This window comes from Mchenga conophoros, linkage group LG19 (genome assembly GCF_057382185.1).
Source record: "Mchenga conophoros isolate Kocher_MC1m ecotype Shallow Benthic linkage group LG19, M_conophoros_male_GT1.1, whole genome shotgun sequence".
In the NCBI taxonomy this organism is placed as follows: domain Eukaryota; kingdom Metazoa; phylum Chordata; class Actinopteri; order Cichliformes; family Cichlidae; genus Mchenga; species Mchenga conophoros.
The window spans coordinates 25,979,864-26,000,844 of NC_140544.1; the positions used below are offsets into that span (position 1 = coordinate 25,979,864).

Sequence of the window (20,981 nt, forward strand, 5' to 3'; positions counted from 1 at the left end):
TTCCTGGTGTGGTGTGTTTGGTCTAGAAAAATGAATGAGTTTGAACTAGTATTCTTCTGAAGACGATGGGGATGCTGACGTGACTTTCTGGCTTTGGATGACAGTGAAATGCTGATACAACAGGATGTATTTAGATGAATCTTGAGGTTGAGTGGTTGGAAATCAAACAAAGGGAGTTTCCTCTCAGTGTTTCTATTTTTCCAAAGAAACCAGTTCATAGCGATTGAATTTCCTAAATGGTGTAAAAGAGAGAGGATGTTATGTGATTGTAAAACTGTGCATCTGATCATTCATAAATCCTGTTAAAATGTCACCTTCATGACACCAGTGTATAGAGGTACAGTATGCTGCCTAGCTAAAGCTACCACTCTTGAGGTAGCACTATACAATTTTTAAAAAAGAAGATAGGAAGATGTTTCCATGGTTTTTACAGAGAAGCTTTCCTTATGGAATCATATTAGAAAGTGAAACAATGCATGGGAAGTATGACTGTAGACAACTGATTTCCAAAAGCTGAACAAACGCTTGGATCTGTGTGGAATTTCAGGAATTAGATGTTGACACACACTACCGGTATCTCTCTAGAACAATAGTTACACTGAACGGAAGCTTTGTACTTTTGCACTTTTCTTTCTTTCTTTGTTTTTATTTGTTTATTTATCTGAAAATAGAAGAAAGCTAACAACAACAAAACAACAAGGGAGAAGAGTTAAACATGATGACCCAATTCTAACCTTCCTCGTACAGCTAATAATGAAATAGCAACGCCATCTAGTGGTGCAAATGCGTTATTGGCTTTTCTCGCCGTAGGAAGTTATCACGGTGGAGAATATTTTGTGATACAAAATATAATTATTACTACCTATATGGACTTCATATTTAATATTATATATGTTCTATACTTTTAAAATGCTCATGTACGTTATTATTAATAGTAACAGCACCACAGCCTGAAGTTCAGGACAACAAGGTTACATGACAGCTTAACTGCTATCAGACTAATAAGTGGACAGTATGCGTCATAATAAATAGATAATACATGGATACAGTGCAATAACTGAGCACACCTCAGCTGTAGATTCTATTTTGTACATATTATTTTTCTTCATTTTGTTTTCTTTGACTGAACGACAGTCTTTTTAAACCCTGTCTTGTTTTTATTGTGACGTTCTTGTTTTTCTCTGTGCATATAATTTTGTTCAGCAATATATCAGTGATGTAGTGCTGAACGATAATACAGGAATCAATAAAGGAATGCATTTCGTTAGCTTCATAGCATAATTGCCTAAGTCATTTGACTAAGTCAATGACTTAGGCACTTATGCTATGAAGCTAACGATTTTAAAATAACAGTGTTAGGATGGCTCATAGCAGGTGGCTTAAAATAGGAGGCTTGTGGTAGAGATGAGGTGCAGACCACCCACGTGTTTGTTCACCAAAGTCAAAAAATAAAAAATAAAAGCCAAAACATTACAAAAAATAAAACCACCTAGACAGTGGTGGGACCTGGTTCCAGCAGGATGTTAACTGGCAGCAGTTAACCCAATTAACTGTTGCTAATTGGGTCTCAAGCCATAGGAGACATACATGCTAAAGTAAAATAATAAACTGCACACAAATCTTTTCTAATAATGTTTCTTAACATCAAATCAATACTGTAAAAATAATTACAACTATTATTATGAAATATTTTCCCACTTGGCCTACCACCTAAAATCTACAATAAAACTATTATGGCTGTTCATTCCCCTGTTCAATCACTAGGTGCTGCCTGGAACCTTTAAAAAGCACTTAGGAAGTCTTGGGACTCTTTTGACTGGCAAAAACATTGGGAGAAAACACAAGTAGGACACAATCTTGTCATCAAAATAGTCACTTGGGATATAAATTGGCTCTCCTACCCATTAGAATACACACCAGGTAAATATCAAACCAGTATTTTCCACCAGTAAATTTACGCACATATTAACCAGTGCCAGCTGAAAGATTGCCAACAAGAAAAACCTACAGACAAATAACCACTAAAAAACACGTCAAACTTTTTTGTACTTATTCTTTAACACCAATGTTAAACATTAATCATGTATGTTAATCTGGTTAAGTAATGAAGAAGACTATTGCAAGCAGCAAACAACATGAAGATCAGCTGCCAGTCCACACTAGATGGGGCTGTTGGATGAGGATGGAGCCTCCTGACATCAAGAACTGTTGCTTTCAGTGTCAAAATGAAGCAGCCAACCTCAAAATGTAGGATTGCACAAGAATTAGAAAATGATCTTTCTTCTTTACAGCAGCACAGTGGACAAATGACTGACAAGCTGTCTCATGGCCAAGTAAGCCCAGTTCTCTTCTTATTTTGTGACAAATTCAGAAGGTGAAAAATCTGGAGTGGATTCCAATTGTTGAACTTGCTGGTGAAAGGTGCAAATCAGTAGTCTAGTATATTCTTAAAAATAATGAATACCCTGACAGGCTCAATAACATAGAAATGCCCAAAAGACTGAACTAGTGCATGATTATAGGATAACCTTCTTTGTTCAGAAAACGCTGAAGACACGTTGAAAACATTCTCAAACAGGTGGGTGTATCACTCTCAAGGTCTGTTATTAAATACAGAGGGTTTATAACTAACTACTGGTGTCCCTCCAGAACAATGAGGAGAGATTAGTCTATGCCAGGAAACAGCTCAAAGAGTTTGTACAGTACTGGGGGGAAAAAATGTTGGACAGATGAAACCAAGATTAACTTGTACCAGAATGATGGGAAGAGAAAAGCATGGAGAAAGAAAGGAATGGCTCACGATGGTGATAAATAAACTGGTATTATATCATGCTTTTCTACTTGGAGCACTCAAAACACTTTTTACTGTCATTCACCCAATCAAACACATTATTACAAGGGCTTTTTTTCTGTATACCTAAGCACCACGAACATTTGCTCTAACGTTGATTGACACAGCGGGGGTTCTCGCCCGAGGATACTTCGATACAGAGTGGAGTAGTCTGGGATCGAAGCACTGACTTTCCGAGTAGGCAATCTGCTCAACCTCAGCTGCAGCCACCCATGACCAGAAGCATACCACATTGCCAAACATGGTAGAGGGGATGTTATGGGATGAGCATGTACAACAATTAGGCATAACATTATGACTGCCTGCCTGATATTCTGTTGACCATCCTTTTTGCTGCCAAAATAGCCCTGATCCATGGAGGCATGGACTCCACTAGACCCCTAAAGATGTGCTGTGATAACTGGCACTAAGATGTTAGCAACAGATCCTTTAAGCCCTGTAAGTTGTGAGGTGGGGCCTCCGTGGATTGGACTTGTTTGCTCAGCATATCTCACAGATGCTTGATTGGATTGAGATCTGGGGAACCATTTTTGCTTTGTGGCACAGCGCATTATCCTGCTGAAAGAGGCCACACCCATCAGAGAATATAATTTCCATCAAAGGGTGTACATGTCTGTAACAATGCTTAGGTATTTGGTACGTGTCAAAATAACATCCACATGATGGCAGAACCCAAGTTTTCCCAGCAGAATGTTCCCCAAAACCTCACACTACCTCCACTGGCTTGGCTTCTTCCTGTAGTGGATCTTGGTGCTCGCTGTTGTGCCAGGTGAGTGACACCACGTAGTGGGCTATCCATGTGATGTAAAAGAAAACATGCTTCATCAGATGAGGCAATTTTCTCCTCCAGTTCTGATGCGCACTTGACCATTGTTGATGCTTTCGGTAGTGGACACAGGTCAGCAAGAGCCCCCTGTCTGACACCTTTCTATCAGAACCAGCATCAACTTTTTCAACAGTTTGAGCTAGTCCCCACGTGCTTCGGTGAGCCTTAGCTGCCCATGACCCTGTCACTGGTTTACCACTGTTTCTTCCTTGGACCACTTTTAAAAAATATGATCACTGCAGAACAGGAACACCCCACAAGAGCTGCAATTTTGGAGTTCTAGCCTTCACAATTTCGCCCTCGTCAAGCTTGCTTTAATCTTTGTCCATATTTTCTGTTTTTGTCAGCTTTGCGGACAAAAATGTTCACTTGCTTCTTAAAATATCCCACTCAAAAACAGGTGTAATGATGAGGAGATAACCAGTGTTATTGACTTCACCTGTCAGTGGTCATATTGTTATGCCTGCTTGGTGTATGGCTCTAAGTGGAACTAGATCACTAGTGTTTATCGATTATATGAATGCCGATATAAGCAGCATGAATTCTGAAATGTGCATTACTATACTCTCTGCTCAGATTCAGTCAGATGCTGCAAAACAGATGAATGATGACCCAAAAGCATACAGCAAAAGGTACCCAAGATTTTCTCAAGACAATGAGATATCAAGGGCTAAGTTGGTCACCTGACTGGCAACCCCATCTAGCATGCACTTAGTTCACTAAGTACAAAAACAAATGCAGAAAGACCCATAAACAAGCAGCAGCTGACATTTCTGCAGTAAAGGCCTAGCAGAGTGTCTCAAGGGAGGAAAAACAGCATTTAGTGATGTTTTCTGGTTCTACTTCAGTCATCACTTGCGCCGTTACTGAAAATAGAGGACTCTGTATACAAATGGCTATAAATAGCACAGCCATTTGGGGGTGTAGGCAGCAAAGCTACAATAAATGTGTAACTGTCCAGACACTCATTTAACTCCACGTGAGTTTCATAAAACAAATTCACAGTTTGATACACTGAACACATTTTGAAGCATCACAAATTTTGATGTGACAGAGAGAAACATCACTAGTGATTTAAAAAAACAAAAGAAACAAACAACAAAGTTAAAAGTACAAAATGTACATCACTAGAATGCTGTGAGATGTTGCATGTCATGCAGTTGGGATGAAACATGAATCTGAATTTCCAGTATTGCTAGTTATGCAAGAACACCTACAAATTGTGCAGGATTTTGTGTGAAAGAGGAAGAAACATGAGGGTGGGGATAATATACGTTGCACTCTGTGGGCATCCAGTGCAGTAACAAAGCAAATTTCTTTCATCTGACAATTAAGAATTATCTCCTGATCTCTAATCCGGTGTAATAAGGAGGCAACTGTGTCAGCTTTTTTCTTCACCCTCGGTTTTTTAAAGGCACAGATGCACAACAAACAATCATTTTTGTTGTGCATTCAAACCACTTTCAACTTTGATTATTTCATTCAAAATGCAGTTCAGATTGACGCTGGACAATGGGGCTGCTTTGGTGGAGAGTCTACTTTGTCTTGGCCAAGGGGGTCAAGTCATATGGCTTGGGTTTGGTTGCTGCTAATGGGGGAGGGGGTGTTTTCTTTCAATACCTCCTCTGAGCCAATAAGCAGGAGTGGTACTGAGTGAATCCAATTATCATCTATAAATCTCCTTGTAACAGAGAACAATACACTTTGATCACATGGAATACAATAAAGCAAAATTGTCTTTATTGTTTACAAAAAAAACATACAGCGTATATTTAATTATATTTAAAAAATAAAACTTGTGAAAAAAACTTTCCAATCCTTTCTTGCCCTCTGATTTCTAATACACATATTTCATTATGTCCTGATTACCCAGAGAGCAATTCGGCACTATTTGAACATACTGTACATGATTGCACCGTTTGCAGAATCAGACTTCATTTTAAAACACTACAAATTTCATATAAACATATGAAGTTAATGTTTAACCGTTTTTGTAATCTTTGACTGTCAAGGAACTGAACTGGGATGCTGTAAAATGCAAGTAAGTGGTTACAAGTGGAGTTAAAAAGGTAATAAAAAGTGCTCCAACAACAATAATGCGCCTCTAACGTGTGATTATAAAGTCTGGGCTGGTCATTGTCTCCATATCCAGCCTGGCAATGAAAGAACACCATGTCTTGATGTGTGCTCCTGTCCCTTTAAGCAGATCACTCCCATCCCCGTACAACTGTTTTATGCAAATTAGACAAGCTGAACGTGTCATGAGCCAATCAGAAGCGGCTTTCAGCCGCGGGAGATCCGAATTTCGCGGGATGAAGTTTGGCGGTAAAAAGACTGTTCTGCCCCATCTCTTGCCCCCTTGTATGGAGAGAGGAGCTCTGAGGTGGACGGACAGGAGTGGCATACTGGGTCGGATTCAGCACCAGAGGGAGTCACAATCATTTGTTAATCTCCAGCTGGAACCGGATCTCAGTGAGACCTGAAAGCCTTGGAGAGTTAAGCTTTAAAGTTCTGGACGTTTGAAATAGTTTATTTATTCAGGAAGCTATTCTTTATAACTGGTAAGGCAAGTTTCCTCTACACTGTTACAGGACAAAGGATAACAACACCGACCAGCCTGTTAAATGTACTAAGGATAAACGTCACATTATAACATATAAGCCTGTACTGCATGTGTAATTCATGCGGCTTGCAGCTAATTCGGCAGTTTACGCTGTGAAAGTTGCTTTTGTTTTGTTTCTGTGTGTTACAGTATTGGCAGTTAATATATTCATAGAGGTCCCGCAGTAAGTGAAGCTTGCTGAGCGATTCAGTGTGCTCAAGTACAGGCACACTTCTGCCTTCGCCTCACCGGTCCGGTTAAATTTAGTCTACTCAGGAAAATGATGCGGATGCCTAAAGGCGTCTCGCCGGCATCGGCTCGGCAGGCAGTGGGGCTGCCTTGCTCTCAGCAGAAGATGAAGCTTTTGTCCACCGGTGGAGTGAAGACCGACTTCTTCCTCACCGGACTGTCCAGTCCGCAGATGAACACGGTACCGGCCGGATATTTCACCCAGATCTGCAACACCAGCGTGGCCGAACAAAGAGCCAACAGCCTGTATTCAACCCCCCATGGACCCGAGGTTAAACCCATCAGATCATCCTCCGGGCGACTACCGGTAAATAATCACACAAATACAAGCCTGGGGTCGTGTTTCCTTACTGTTTAATATCCAGCGAATGATATGCATATGTCCGGGGGAGGAATATTTAACTTTTTTCATTGCTATGCATGTTTGAGAAGGGTGCATTCAGATATGTTTTGACGTGATAAGCCACAGAGGGGCCACTGTGGCTGCTCCTGCTGATGTGCATGACTGGTGTCTTCTCTCTTTCTTTCTTTTTTTTCCTTATCCATGCCAGGCTGTGTGACATCTTCTCCCGCAGTCCAGCTGTAGCTAAGACAAGGCCAGACGCCTTGTTCTGTGTTTGATGGTTTTGATGAGCCAGTAGGGGTGCTTAGAGAGAGGCCCCACTCTCTTGTGCCCAAATAACGAGTGTCCCCCCTCCTTGGTGCAGCAGAGCTAGTTTTTTTTTTTAATACAAGCAAACAATGCAGGGGCTCGACCAAGCTGCAGGAAAGACACTTAAGGCAAATTCATAGCTTCCCAACACTTGTAATGGGAGATAACACACACAACAGATGCTCCACCCTCACTTCCCATTATGTCAAAACAGGGTCTGTGTTGGACTGTGGGAAGGAAGCATAGGTCAGAGGTCATAACCACAGAACAAGTGTATTTTCTGGAGTGTGAAAGTATTACTATCGGAAGCCCTAAAGCATCACCAATAAGTAAAGGATTAACCTGTTTTGTAAAACACATACACAGTTGGCTTTAATGATGTTAAGTAATGTCGTTCATTTTAAACTCGAATGCTGAAGATTATTTGAAAATCCTGATCTGAGAAGATTGGATGACACTCAGCAGCTTTTTAGTGCTCCACACCTGTTGTTGTTTGTTGTATTTGGTGTCTTTATTCCAGCTGACTCGTCAGCCCCGGAGTCTTTTTTTAGATTTAATGAATTGCAGTAACGCTAAAGGGGTTAGAGTGCGTACAGGGTTTTCAAATCTCATGTCAAATCCCCAGCCCTAATAGGCCCTTCAAGAGGATTAGATGGATATAAGTAAAGTGAGAAATAGGGTACCACCTGGCATATCATGTGCCAATGTGAACCTAACTGCTGTCAAAGTGTGTATTAGGGCTGCCACGATTAGTCGACTAGTCACGATTACGTCGACTATCAAAATCGTCGACGACTGATTTAATAGTCGACGCGTCGTTTGAAGCTTTGTAAGATCACAAAAGACGCAGGAATAAGTGGCAGGATTTAAGAGTGTAATAACGGACTGAAACAGAAGATGGCAGCATTGCATGTACAAGGATGTCAGCTACCGTTAAACCCCGAAGAAGAAGAAGAAGAAGCAGCTGTGTCCCAGAATTCATAGCGCGGCCCAGCGCAGTTTCCAACAATGGCGGCAGCTAGTTAGTTTTAATGTTACTCTTATTATTCTTTCTGGGTCACAAAATAAACGTTTAACATATTTTCAGGCGAGAATGTAGCTGTGTAAACCTCAAATATCTGCTCAGTTTATCAGGACACCACATATTTTCAAAAGCGCTCCTACGTTTTCGGAGACATCTGTTACCCACTAGCTCGTTAGCGAGCCGGGGGCAAGGCTAACTAGAGCCGTGAGAACACCGGACTCCCCGCAAATCGTTTTCAAACCCACCGCCGTCTTTCGCTACTCAGGTTAAATATATATGAGTCACTTAGATAACTTAAAATGTTATTGTTTGGCTTTTTTTTTTTAGTATTTTATTTGTTCCTGAGTAAATCAGTTTGTCTGAGATTAAAGTTATAGTTTTTACACAGCTGAATAAACGTCAAGCAGACAGCTGATTATCAGAAGTGTGAGATGCTCCAGAATATACTCCAGTGTCCTGTTATATTTTAGATAGCAAGGAGTTTATTAAACTCCACCGAAACAATCTGAAAACTTCATTAAAATTTAATAAACTCATCTTGTCTTTATTTTTAGTTAGCACAGACCTTAAACACTTAAAGCTGTAAGCTAATGATAGTTATATAAGAGCAGATGCTGGTGGTGCAATAAGCTGTAGTTTTACGTCTAATGGATGATGATCTGATTAGTCGACTAATCGCAAAAATAATCGGTGACTAGTCGACTATCAAAATAATCGTTTGTGGCAGCCCTAGTGTGTATGCATTGTTGGTTTCTAGAAATATTACGTGCATTCACGCTTGATAACCTGGTTTTCCCCTTGAAATCCAACCTTAAAGTTTGGCCATATAAGTGGTCCATACTGGATTTGATGTGGTTCAGTAGGCTTTATGACACGACCCCCGTGTACGCAGTCATGTCGCCTGTGTTTTTGTGCATGCACACTGTGACCACGGTAACTTCTGTTTTCAAGGGATTTGAATATTTTCAGTTGTTGCACATTGTCACAGGTGCACGTTTCAATTTACCAGAAAAACAGGAGCCTAGTTCGGGTTGACAGAAGTGACGGCACGGTTGAAAATACGGATGAGGTTTCAAAAAGCTCTCTGATTAAGAAACTTCCTCTGGATCACTTCAGTAATTTGGGTAAACTTAATCAAAGGGAGTGAACCCACCTTAAAGTTTCTGTTTTTAAACTTATCATTTTAAGTGATTTGATTCCCGTGTCTAGAAATAAGTGGTACAGTGGGCTTTAATGATGTTTGAGCGTATTCCTTCTATTATACGTTAGTTTTGTTGCACTAATATATATTTATGATTTTGACACAAGGATGTCATTATCATTATGTTTGGGTTTGAATGACTAAAAGTCACGACATTTGAGTTGCTCTTGTATGTGTTGCGATGGCTGGTGGTAGCTATCTTGCAGGATACATTTGATGTGATGATATTATGAAGTTTTATTGACGACAGTAAAGAAGCTGAAGATAATAATGTGTTGCTGACACAGCTGTTTCAGTGCATGTTCAGTCATGACTTCTCTGTTTACAGGAAGTGTGGCCTTTTCATGTACTTACGGCTCACTTCCTTTAACCTATACAACATTATAACCACAGCTTTTTTCTTTAATCTTTCCTTTTTTAAACTTTGACTGGGAAACCAGATTTTAAAGCTTAGCATTTATTTATTTTAAGTACAAACAATCTAAGCACATACAAAGTCCCACACGTTTGTAGGCACCTACCTACAAAAAAAAATAAAAAAAGGTTAATATTTGACTGATTTTAGTAAACTTCAGCTGCAGAGATCCAGTCTTTACTTATTAATCTTACCAACTCTAGAAAAAGGCAACGTATCAGCTATTGGCATGTGAATTTTAACCAGGGTGTGTAAACTGTTGATAAACTGTTGTCTCTGCTTCCTTTCAGCTCGATAGGGATGTAAATGTGTTACAGTATTCAGACCTACAGCCAAAGTCCAGGGAAGCCCTTTTCTCTTATTGGACTGCAGATGAATGAATTTGTCAGTTTAGGCAAAGTTCAGTACAGTCAAACAGCGGTATGGCAACAGGATGCATCTCCATAATATTCACCAGGAACAATGTCCCATTTATTCCCTGTTTATGTGACGTACTCGGAGTTTCACCACAACTGAGTGATTACGGATGTCAGCTAATGCCTTAGTCTTTCTCCTTTGGTAATTTTTAGGAACACACACGTCTCCTGCAACCGACCTTCAGCTCTGGTTTGACCTTTTTTTAGCCCCTAGGGTTAACAACCCATTCAGGCTAATGCTTTGGTGGGATATTGGACACAGTACCAACTGTATGCATTCTCTCTATTATCTGTTTTGTTGGTGTGTTTTCCATTTAACCCCAGCTTCAGGCAAATACCAGCCCTACAGGGCAATGCTCTCTATAGGGGGAGTTTTGCATTTCAAAGCAGCTTACCCTCATCAGGCAGGCAAGCCACAGTGGGGACGGATCCACACCTCTGTTTAACCGCTTAAGAGGCTGTTGTAGGGCAACTTTTGTTTTTCCTTTATGTCCAAGGGTGTGGTAGTGAAGGGGCTCGGTACAGAGCGGTAGGTACTTGTAGGCATACTGAAACTTGCCCTTTGCCTGGATGGAATCTAAGTCTGGTGCAGCCTGACTAGCAAGATCTGTTTGTTTGAGGAGAGGCCCGACTGCAGAAGCCCTTCACGTGATTATGATTACATGCGTGGAGTTTACAGCACAGCAGCAGAGACGGCGGGAACCGGCCAAATAATATACAGCAAACAGAAGGGGCCGCGTGCAGTAGATGGGCGTAACTGGGCAATCAGGCAGGGTGAGGTTATAGCAAACGTGAGTGGCGTGATACTGCCAGTCTTTGAGATAACGTGCTAATAAGGAGGCCAGCTGACTCGGGCCTCTCCCATCGTCTCTTATAGCTGCACCATACGTATGCGAGAGCTAGTTTTAGGGTGTGAAAGCTTTTGGATTCAGATTTTCACAATGTTGTGTTCTAACACCTTAAAAGTGATGTGTGCTAGGCGGCATACCTGTGCACTTTCTGTAAAATGTAACCATTTCTCAATAGCTGCACTTCTTCTTTCAGTGGTCTGTTAGTCTGTTAAGTGAGGAATTTAAAAAATAAAAGGTCTTTCCTCTAAATGACTTTGGGTTTGCGTAATATGGTTGAATCACCAGAGAAAGCACTCATGCAAATGAAGGAGCACCCAAGCCCTCACTCTGATGTACAGCTGCAGGGGGAAACCGCTGGTTCCATTCTTACAAGTCATCATGCATCAGGCTATGACTCAAATTGTACACGTGCATTAAAAAGTTTGACTTGACACACGTTGACCTGCTCGTTTTAAGTCATAGAAATGACAAGTCTTCAGCCTTATTTGGTCAAAAAATGCGACGTTTTTTTCTTTGTGCTGGGACACTGAGTCAATGGAAAGCTGTGGCAGTTTTTCTCTGGTTAAACCACAGCTGTCACGGCTGTAGGCAGTCCAACTGGTATCATCTGCTTCCTTTCTGCGACTCCAAGTGTTTGATAGCGACTTTCACGACCATCGGCCAATGAAAACTCAAAGTTTGAATCGTGCAAGAGGTCGTTTTAGAGGCAACAGTGAGCATTTTGTTCTTCGGTAGCTGTTCACCGTCCTGTTGCGGGTGTCTCTGTATGCCTGACTGTGTGTTTTAGGGATTAAAATCTAGCCTGCCAACAGCACGGGGCTGCTCCAGATGTCACGAGACAACAGGTGGACGTGTTAGGGAGAACACTGGGGGACAATGGCAGCCTTCATTATCCCTTTACTCGCACATGCGTAGGCACATCCACACGCGGTAACGTGAACTCCCTGCTTTTCCCATCTCTGAAAAAGCAATTTCCCTAAACCTGTTAACTAAAACAGTTCACTGGCCGCATGTACGCTGTCGTGGCAAAAGGGATTATTCGTGAGGAGACACGGTGAAAGGAGTTTGTGAGATCTAGCCATGCACTACAAATTACCCAGCAGCCAGAGTGTGCGGAGGTGAAATTGCCTCACTAGCTCAGTCATTGTGTTTTTGTGTGGGCAGTTGTTGGATTTCCAACTGACAGCAAACGTTCTCGTCCACCGTGAACTTTTGATGATGACAGCATATCTGCACGTGGGGTGTGGTGGTAATTTCCTAATCCTTAAGAGAGTAGCGCTTTCACTTCAGCTAAGTAGGCCAGTGGATGGCGGGAAAAAAAAGCAATGGTCATTTGAAGATTTTATATTGGGTTACAAAGGTTGTTCATGTGCTTTTGATTGTATGATGCATCGCTGTTATGGTCAGATAATGTTCTGCTTGTGTGCGCGCGTGTGTCTCTGTGAGGAGCCTGTGTGCTAAGCACAGAAGGAAGAGGGTTGAGAGGGGGGAGGAGAGGTCATTGAGTGATTCCAGGGACTTCCTGACGTATGTCAGGCAACAAGTCGGGCCTATAGACCTCCCGCTTCTGTTGACTGCAGACAAACAAAATCAGCCCCTGTTGAAGTGCTTGGGAAAGTGTGCGTGTGGGGGGTGCTTTGTTCCTGCACTTGAGGGTTGTTGGCACATTTACGACATGGTACTTTTAAACAAGCCCCTATTTAGCCGTCTAGCATTCATGCTACTGTTCTACAAAAGGTCTGGACTTGCCCTACAAACTATTTGATTCTTTCAGCTTTTTAACTAGCCATTATTTAAAGTCAGTAGGATGAGTTAAACACTTCCATAATGTGCTTTTGTTCAGCCTACACTGAGATTGGAAGGATTTCAGTCTTATACACCCTTTATATTTTCTTATGTAGTGAAACAGCAGTTAATACAGAGGAAGTAGTAGAGCTGTAAGTCACACCTGCTTTGTAACATTTGCATCTTTTTGTTAATCTTTGATAAATGTCTTCCCTTTAGGCCAAGAGGAAGCTGGATTTAGAAGACCCTCTGTATCTGCCAGAGTTTCGTACGCCAAAAGGAAAATGCAGCATTGCAGCACGGATACCAAGCCCAAGGAGTGAGTAGACTGTACATCTCTTGTTGTGTTTGTGTACAGCCCTTCGTGTCTGCTGTGACGGTGTTGAAAGTGCTCTATGAATAAAGTTGGTGTGGTGTGGTACACATCAGTGGGTGGAAAATATTTTTTGTACTATGCAAAGGGAAGAAGCAGTTCAACATTAAAAGAAAAGAATAAGAGCAAACAATGAAAAGAAGTTGATTGTACGGTACTCTTTAGCATTAATCTGAACAGGCAGGGTGGGTAATGCCAGGTTTGCATGACACGACCTCAGCCTGATTGCGTCCTGAACCTTTGGGTTGTGAGCAAACACGAACAGACCTGTTTGCTATGGGTCAAACTGACATGGCAGGAAGACTACTGCTGAAGTATTCCGCAATAGTTTCCTCACTTTCTGCGAAGTTCACCCATATGAGCACAGAGTGCGGTACCAGCAGCTCAGTTGCGTACAGCTTTACACATAACAGATTAAAAAAAAAAAAGCAATGGTGTAGCCAGGAGTAGAGAGCCAGTATCATAAACTGGCTTGTTGACATTCTTTTCCTAGAATACACAAGCTAGCGCCTCCTTCCCAACGACATCTCAAATCTCACAGCTCAGCGGGAATGACGGATCAGGGAGGAATGTGCGGTCTGCCGTGTCTCTCAGTTATGAAATTGCAATGTCTTATGATTGTTTGATGGACAATTCTCTGGAATTAAGGAGCCCTGAGAATATGTTATTACTAAGATTATCAGACCTATTGATCCATTTTCTATCACCAGTGTGGTTATATGTCATTGAGTCACGGGGAGAGCACAGTAAGCAGAGATGCCAGGACCTCTTTCACAGTATTCTGGGAGAATACTTTAGTGTTCCCAAGACAACAGAGGGCCATAATCTCCGATGTGCCCCGAGTCTTACACAAAGATTCCCACCAGCTGGAGCTGCCTAAACCACCTAAACTTGCTCTTTGATGCAGAGGAGCAGAGACGTCCAACTAATCAAGACTGATTATTAAACCTGTAGCAGATTAAAGCAATATGAAGACACAGTCATCGGAGACAGATGCTGTTTCTGGTTTACAATACCGTACCCATAGCTCTTATTTTCATATTTTCCGTGCGAGGAAGAAATATTTCTGCTTGGAGGATTATTTGTAATTTCGAACATGATATCAAACATAGAAAGTAAAACATAAAGGCAGAAATAAATCTAGTTGACACATTCCAATAACTGTTTTCATGTTTCACTGTTGTCAACAGCTTGTATGACTAATACAGTAAATATTTGAATCAGTGATCTCTCCGCCAGCTCATCAGCCAAATAAAACACTTGAATGAATTAGTAAAAATCAGAGTTGTGTAACTCAAGCACATTTCTAGTCTTATGCGCTACTTTTCTGTGTGTTTCCTCGCAGCTCCAAAATCTCCGGGTGAGCGGACGCGGTACGACACGTCATTGGGCCTGCTGACCAAGAAATTTGTGGGTCTCATTGCTGAGTCTCCTGATGGAGTCCTTGATCTGAACTGGGCCACTGAGGTCCTGGAGGTCCAGAAAAGACGCATTTATGACATCACCAATGTTCTAGAGGGAGTCCAGCTTATCAGGAAGAAGTCAAAAAACAACATCCAGTGGCTGTAAGTAGAAATGCAGAAGAAGGTTAAGTAGCAGGAATAGTGGGAGGTTTATCAACTGCGTGTAGCTCACAGAAGCAAACCAGGGACTGCGTAACTGTTAAGTGAAGCCTTGGCATTTAGGGTTCCTTACAGACTTTCACAATAATGTTGGGCAAAGCATGGGCAGGACTGTTGACAGCAGCAATTTGGCCTTATTAACAAAGCTGTGTAACATAGTGCAATGCAGCTTGGTTCTTTTTGCTTGTGTCAAACAGCTGAGACAAGATATTAATATCTTATAAAAGTTTGCTTTTATAACATATTTACTCTAGATTTTTATAATGATTTTACAAAGTAGTGTTTTTATGCTGCACACTTTCTGGACTAATTAGTAAAAAAGATAGATGTATAGACATTTGCAAAAAACCTACCGATTGTTTTTGAGTCTATTTATACTGGGCTTTGATTGCATTCTAAAAATGTCTCCATTGCTTTTATTCTTCATGAAGTATTAAAAGGAAGAAAAACTTCATACTGGTACTCGCTTGTCTGCCCCCTAGTGGCAGTCAGCAGACATTGCAGTGCCAGTTGTAGACACTACCTAAACGTGTGGAGTTGTTTTGACTGTTACAGACTTTTATTATTCATAGACGTGTTTATTGTGTGTATGTGTGTGTTTCTCCAGGGTTGGAGACGTGTTTGAAGGTGGAGCGGGTGGAGGGGAGAAGGCCCGTGCCCTGAGGAAAGAGCTTGGAGACCTAGAGAGAGCAGAGAGATCTCTGGATGAACAGATTCAGTCCAGCACCACACAGCTCAAACAACTCACTGAATATAAAGAGAGTCAGAGATATCCTTTACATAGAGCACCGTGGTTATCCACGTCATTCTTTCATGATCTCCGTTTCCGCTTGTTGGCATGTTCCGCTGTAGCTTGCTTGGTTGAGTAGGTAACGCATATGCTAAAAGGCAGCAGGGGCGTTCGTCTTTCCCTACTTTACTATCAGATTCCTACTAATATCTTGCCAGATATAGCCAAAAAATAATAAAAGAGAAAAAAAGACAAGCACACACGCACGTGTATTTAAATTCCACTGTTGTTACCCTTAACCTCATGATCCACATTGGGCTATGTGACGTATCAAGACATCCGCTCCATCGGCAGCCTTCAAGACCAGACAGTCATTGCTGTTAAAGCCCCTGCAGAGACCAAGCTTGAGGTGCCAGACACAGCAGGGGTGAGATTTGGTTTATGTTTCAGTTTGTCCCCTTAACCCCTCCTTCCTTTAAATTGTGCATTTGTCCTGATGTCAGATTGTTTTGATAATTAATTGCTTCTTCTCTTGTTTCCTTACAGCAGGGGTCTTTGCAGATCTATTTAAAGAGTAGAAATGGTCCCATAGAAGTCTACCTATGTCCTGATGAGGGTCTTGAAGAAGCTAGTCCTGTTAAGAGTGTTGTCACTCCCAAAAAGGAATTCCCTCAAACGCAAGACCCTCCCGCTGCAACCCCAATAGGACCACCGAGTTACAGCGTCAAAGAGGAACCTGTTGACTGTAAGCTTTGAGTTTTGAACAGAATACCACCTTTATTTGAGCTACCCTTACTTTGATCGTACCCGTGCACTAGTCATAGACTGCATCTAGTTTTGCAACTAGCATTAATTTAGTTTTACAAGTTTTACAAAGTGATTTTATCCCAAGGCTTCCAGAACATTAAAAATGAATTGCACCTCTTCAGCTGGAGCCCGTCCAAAGGTCAAATAGCACCATTAAAGCAGAAAGGTCACACTTCTTTTTGGCGGTTTCATGCGATGCCATAATAAATCGGTGACAAATTAAACAAATGGCATGTTATTTAATCTGCTTTAGTTTTGCTTGTTTGGTTGTTGTATTTGTTTTGCATTCTGCAAAAAAATCTTGAACTGTTCCTTTAACTTTTTCATTATTTAACCCCTCAGCTGAAAGCATAAAAAACAACAAAAAACTCAGGGAGTATGTGCACAAGAGTAGAATAAAAATAGAACTTGTATGAGGATAAAAGATGTAAAAACTATTCCAATTTAGGAAGCTAAAAAGAAAAGTGTAGAAGTACACCACCTCTCTAAATGTTTTTTTAATGCAGTGCCCTTAGCACAAAATTAATTTCCAACGCTTTCTTCAACACAGCCAACATTTCCGCAGCAGCTCCAGCCGCCTCCTCAGCTGTGACCTCCACGTCCTCTCTGCTTGACGTAGAGGGTCTGCTGGGTTTGCCCCCGAGCCTGCTTCAGATAACCGAGGACCAGCTTCCTGGCACCTCCTTCACGTCAGACCCCAACACCCCCTTTGTCAGTTTTTCTCCACCTTTGGACCACGATGACTACCTCTGGAGCCTGGAGGACAGCGAGGGAGTGTCAGACTTCTTCGACACTTACGATCTCGGAGATTTGTTGAAAAGCTGAGGCTTAGATGAAGGGATGGGGCGGAGAAAATTCAGGGAGAAGAAGGGTAATATTTAATCGAATGCCTTCTTGGGACAAACTATTACACTATGAAGCCATCTGTTTTAATGTCCGATGGAGGAATCAACTTCTTTGTTTAAATTATAAAGTGAAAATATTTGTATATATAGTAAATTTGGGCAGTAAGTCGAGTAAGTCTCATAGAAAGCAGGAGTTATTGTTTATGTCGTATTGTCAGCGAAAGAACTGATGATGCATTTGTTTATCAGTCATTGTTTAGTGTGACCAACTCAGGAATTTTTTTTTTTACCCCTCGTTTCCAAAGTCTAAATAATTGTTTGTACCACTCTTTGGCCCATAGGGGGCAGCATTGTATAATGTCAGCTTTAACTGCCATGCAGCGTTACAGGATTCAATCACTGGATCAAAGTAAGCTAAAGCCATGAAGAGCCATACACACAGGGTCTGTTTGCAGTGTTTTCACCACTGATCAAATTAAGCTGTGAATGAACTTCAGTGTCGACATGCATCTACAGCTCGAGAATACACATCAGGTGAGATCTCAGCATAGATTTTAGACATTAAAACTGGTTTTCAAAGGTGCTCATGTTGCTTCTTTCATGCCTTAAGCTTTGTGTCAAGCCTTGTGTGCCTGAATGTGCAGGCTGTGACCCAGAGTCGAGTCAGAGGTCATGACAAATGGTGGCAATTTTTTTTTTCTTTTTATCTCTTTGAACATGTACAATCTTTGAGCGACGCCTTGTAGGTTTGGCAGCTTTGTTTCAGTTGTTGCTCTGTTGAGTTTAATAGTTGTCTTTAACTGAGTGGTTTTAATTTATTAGTGTAAAGCTACTATTGTATTTCTTAGGAAATAACCCAAAACGAATTAAATGCAGCATCTGTGTTGCAAGGGGGGTGAAGAGGGGTGGGTGATGGGGGAGAGGAGGGGGTTAATTGATGTAAATGAGGTGTAATTAGAGGAGCAATTTCTTTTTCCGCTAGTTTTAAAATGAATGAACTCTGTTACTTCAGCAGAAACAGAAACAATGAGAAATTTGTCTTTGCTGTTCAGGTTTTAGGCCCACAAATACTTTCCCTGCCTGCTGCAGCGTAACACTTTTACATGTCAGAGATGTACTCCTGAGGATGGAGTAGCTCTGACTTTAATCTGTTTGTTTGTTTTTAAAAAGTGTTTTTGAAGTGTTCTAGAAATATAAAATTTGGTATATTTTTGGCTTTCCCTCTACACTGCAGAGATAAGCTAACTGTCCTGTCCTATCAAAACTTGAAATTGAGTGTTGTGGTGCGTATTTGACAGCTTGGGAAATGGTTGTTGTGCGTTTGTGCGTGCAGTTTTTTTTACAATGTAGATTAGAGAATTGTGAATTCAGATTTTGTAGTGTGTGTGTGTGTTTTTTTTCAATGAGCATTATTGTTTTTGGTATTTGTACATAACTTGTTTTGTATTTATACCTATTTTTTTCTAAAAATTTTTGGACTGTTGTAAGTCATTCAGCACTTAATGATTTGTAATATTGTGAAGTTATTAAATAAAATATACTGCAGCCATTGTTTACACATGAATTTGAGTTCCTCTTTTTTAATCATGTCAGAAAAAGCGGAATGCGTATGAATTGCTTTGTATGACGTGACTCTTGGTTTGATATTCTGATGTATCGCTAATTCTTCGACATCTGTGGAAGCCATATGAAAGTTTAAACAGTGCAGGCACTGATCTAATATAAAGTGACATTTCCTAAAGAGTGACAATAAGTCTGCATCAATAGTTACAACGAAACTGAAACAGCTATAAACACATTCAGACAGGTGCACAAAGGCACCCATCATTCTTCACAAGCTTGTTGCTTTGGAAACCGCTCACAAAAGGGAGCAAGCAATCAGCAGGTCAAAGTTCAGTGGGTCACGCTGCAATGGTGTGTTGGGGGTGAAAAATCTGCAAGGAAAAACGATGTCATTAATTTTAGTCAAAGCACATTGCTGCAAGTTAGAAATGCAACTACAAGTTTCTTCAGAGATCGGTTTGTGAACACTTCTTTAGGAATAACTAAGCTCGCATGGAACTCCAAGGAGCATCCACGTGACTTTTATGATCAACACGAAGTTTATAAAGCTTTATACTCCTTACAATGTAGAGAGAGGGTGCTGGTTCTCTGCAAACTGTCTGTTAACGGAAACTACAGAACAGCTCGTGTTCTGAACAAGAGATCTTAAACAAGCATGTCAGGCATCACATGACAGCCCTGGCTGCAGGGTTTGCATGCTATCTAAAGAGCAAGCTACCTTGTTTCTGTTACTGCTACAGCAGCAATCAGCTGAAGTAAATCTTGTCAGCTGGATCGTTTAATTGCAGAAACTATAAATACCTCTTTCTGACTAATGTTCACCAGTTTGCAGCACATACCCACACAGTCCTTTAAAACACTACATGTTGTTATTTACGGCTCCAGGATGAGGAGCGGTTCTGCTTGGTTGGGAAACTTTGGGTGGACTTATAACCTATTAGTTACATGGATAGTATCACTCGTACGACTCAGATGACACTATGACAAGCAATTAACATCGATATGAATCACAAACAAGTCTGTCTACCTGTTCCCACTCTGCAAAACCTTTTGTTACCATACCAACTGTAATAACAGGTACACTGGCATTGGCATCTGTTTGAGGGTGGAGTAAACATTGTTGCCTGCCCAGAAGCCAGACCACGGAGAACCTGCATGGAATGGCCCTGGACTGACAGTGCTCAGTCAGTAAGTCACAGATGATGTATTTTTCCAAAGCAGCAGCTGTCACTTAACGTCAGAGCTATTATTTTTTTTTTTTTTTTTTACATCAAAGCTGCTCTTCAATGCAGGTTCTTGAGGCAAATTAGTTTCAATGGAGCTCCAGTCCTATTCAATACACCTCATATGCCTATTCCAGTGGGAAACTAAAGCCCTGTGTTTTGCAATAAATCAACTTTACTTTGTCTCCCCAGTCCCCCAATTTTCAGTCATCCATGTCAACCAGAAGAGGGGGTATTTTACGGTAAGCCCAGGCCCCCCTTGTCCTGACAGGGGTAGTAAATTGATAGCAGTGCTAGTGGAGCTGAGTCAACAAGCAGCAAGATGAGGGAGATATTTTTTAGGGGGGGAGGGTGGCTGGAGGCCTTATCCTGCTCCTCTGGGCTGCTGGGAAGCAAGAAGGGAAATCCGGGCAACTGGAAGATGTTGCTGTAACCTCCAACGCCGTGTGTGCGTCACAGAGAAAGAGAAGCTGTATTCGATGTACATCACTTCCTCACTGCCAAAGTTTCCCTGCTCGCAGTCTCTGAGAGGAGTTTGCTCTAACACAAGAAATGATGTGGCATGAAAGGGAAGCAACCAGTTAAATCACCCTTAAGAGGGGAAGAAGAGTTTCTTAATATTTAAAAAGAAAAGGGCGGTAAAGGGTGGAGACAAGGAGGGAAAACATTAAGTGAGTCACATTTCCAATAAAGCTTTGATCTTTTTCTGCATTCCTGTGTTATTCCACCTTTGTCGACCTTCCTGCACACAAATTCTCACTGCTAAACTCCAAACATCACTGAACAAAAAGGAAAACAATTTTCCCCTGTCAATTTTTCATCTCTTCTCTCCTGCCCACCCTGGCCTTGGACTTGGGTTCTTCACTACATGTTAGTTCATTGCCTGAGCAGACCGGTTTGCTCAGTTTTACAATAGGACCCGGGCTCAAAGGCTGGCTGGCATACA

The 20,981-nt window shown here is 41.4% G+C and overlaps 1 protein-coding gene across 2 annotated transcripts; it reads left to right on the top strand.

The window, feature by feature from the left end:
* The first annotated feature begins 6,038 nt into the window (after positions 1-6,038).
* Positions 6,039-18,139, top strand: e2f2 (E2F transcription factor 2). Of its 2 annotated transcripts, none has more exons than XM_085257978.1 (7): positions 6,039-6,835; positions 13,092-13,191; positions 14,591-14,810; positions 15,475-15,636; positions 15,910-16,024; positions 16,144-16,342; positions 16,955-18,139. In XM_085257978.1, the coding sequence occupies exons 1-7, from the start codon at positions 6,560-6,562 to the stop codon at positions 17,227-17,229; spliced, it is 1,347 nt and encodes a 448-aa protein (XP_085114104.1). In that variant the 5' UTR covers positions 6,039-6,559; the 3' UTR covers positions 17,230-18,139. The 2 variants fall into 2 exon arrangements, with proteins under 2 accessions (XP_085114104.1, XP_085114105.1); XM_085257979.1 differs by having other exon boundaries at positions 16,147-16,342.
* Positions 18,140-20,981: the final 2,842 nt, after the last annotated feature.

Bases quoted from the DNA above. Each gene is read 5' to 3' on its own strand.
- e2f2 (XM_085257978.1), top strand. From the start codon at position 6,560: ATGATGCGGATGCCTAAAGGCGTCTCGCCGGCATCGGCTCGGCAGGCA. The intron at 6,836-13,091 runs GTAAATAATCAC...TCTTCCCTTTAG, and splicing joins CATCCTCCGGGCGACTACCG to GCCAAGAGGAAGCTGGATTT. The intron at 14,811-15,474 runs GTAAGTAGAAAT...GTGTTTCTCCAG, and splicing joins AAAAACAACATCCAGTGGCT to GGTTGGAGACGTGTTTGAAG.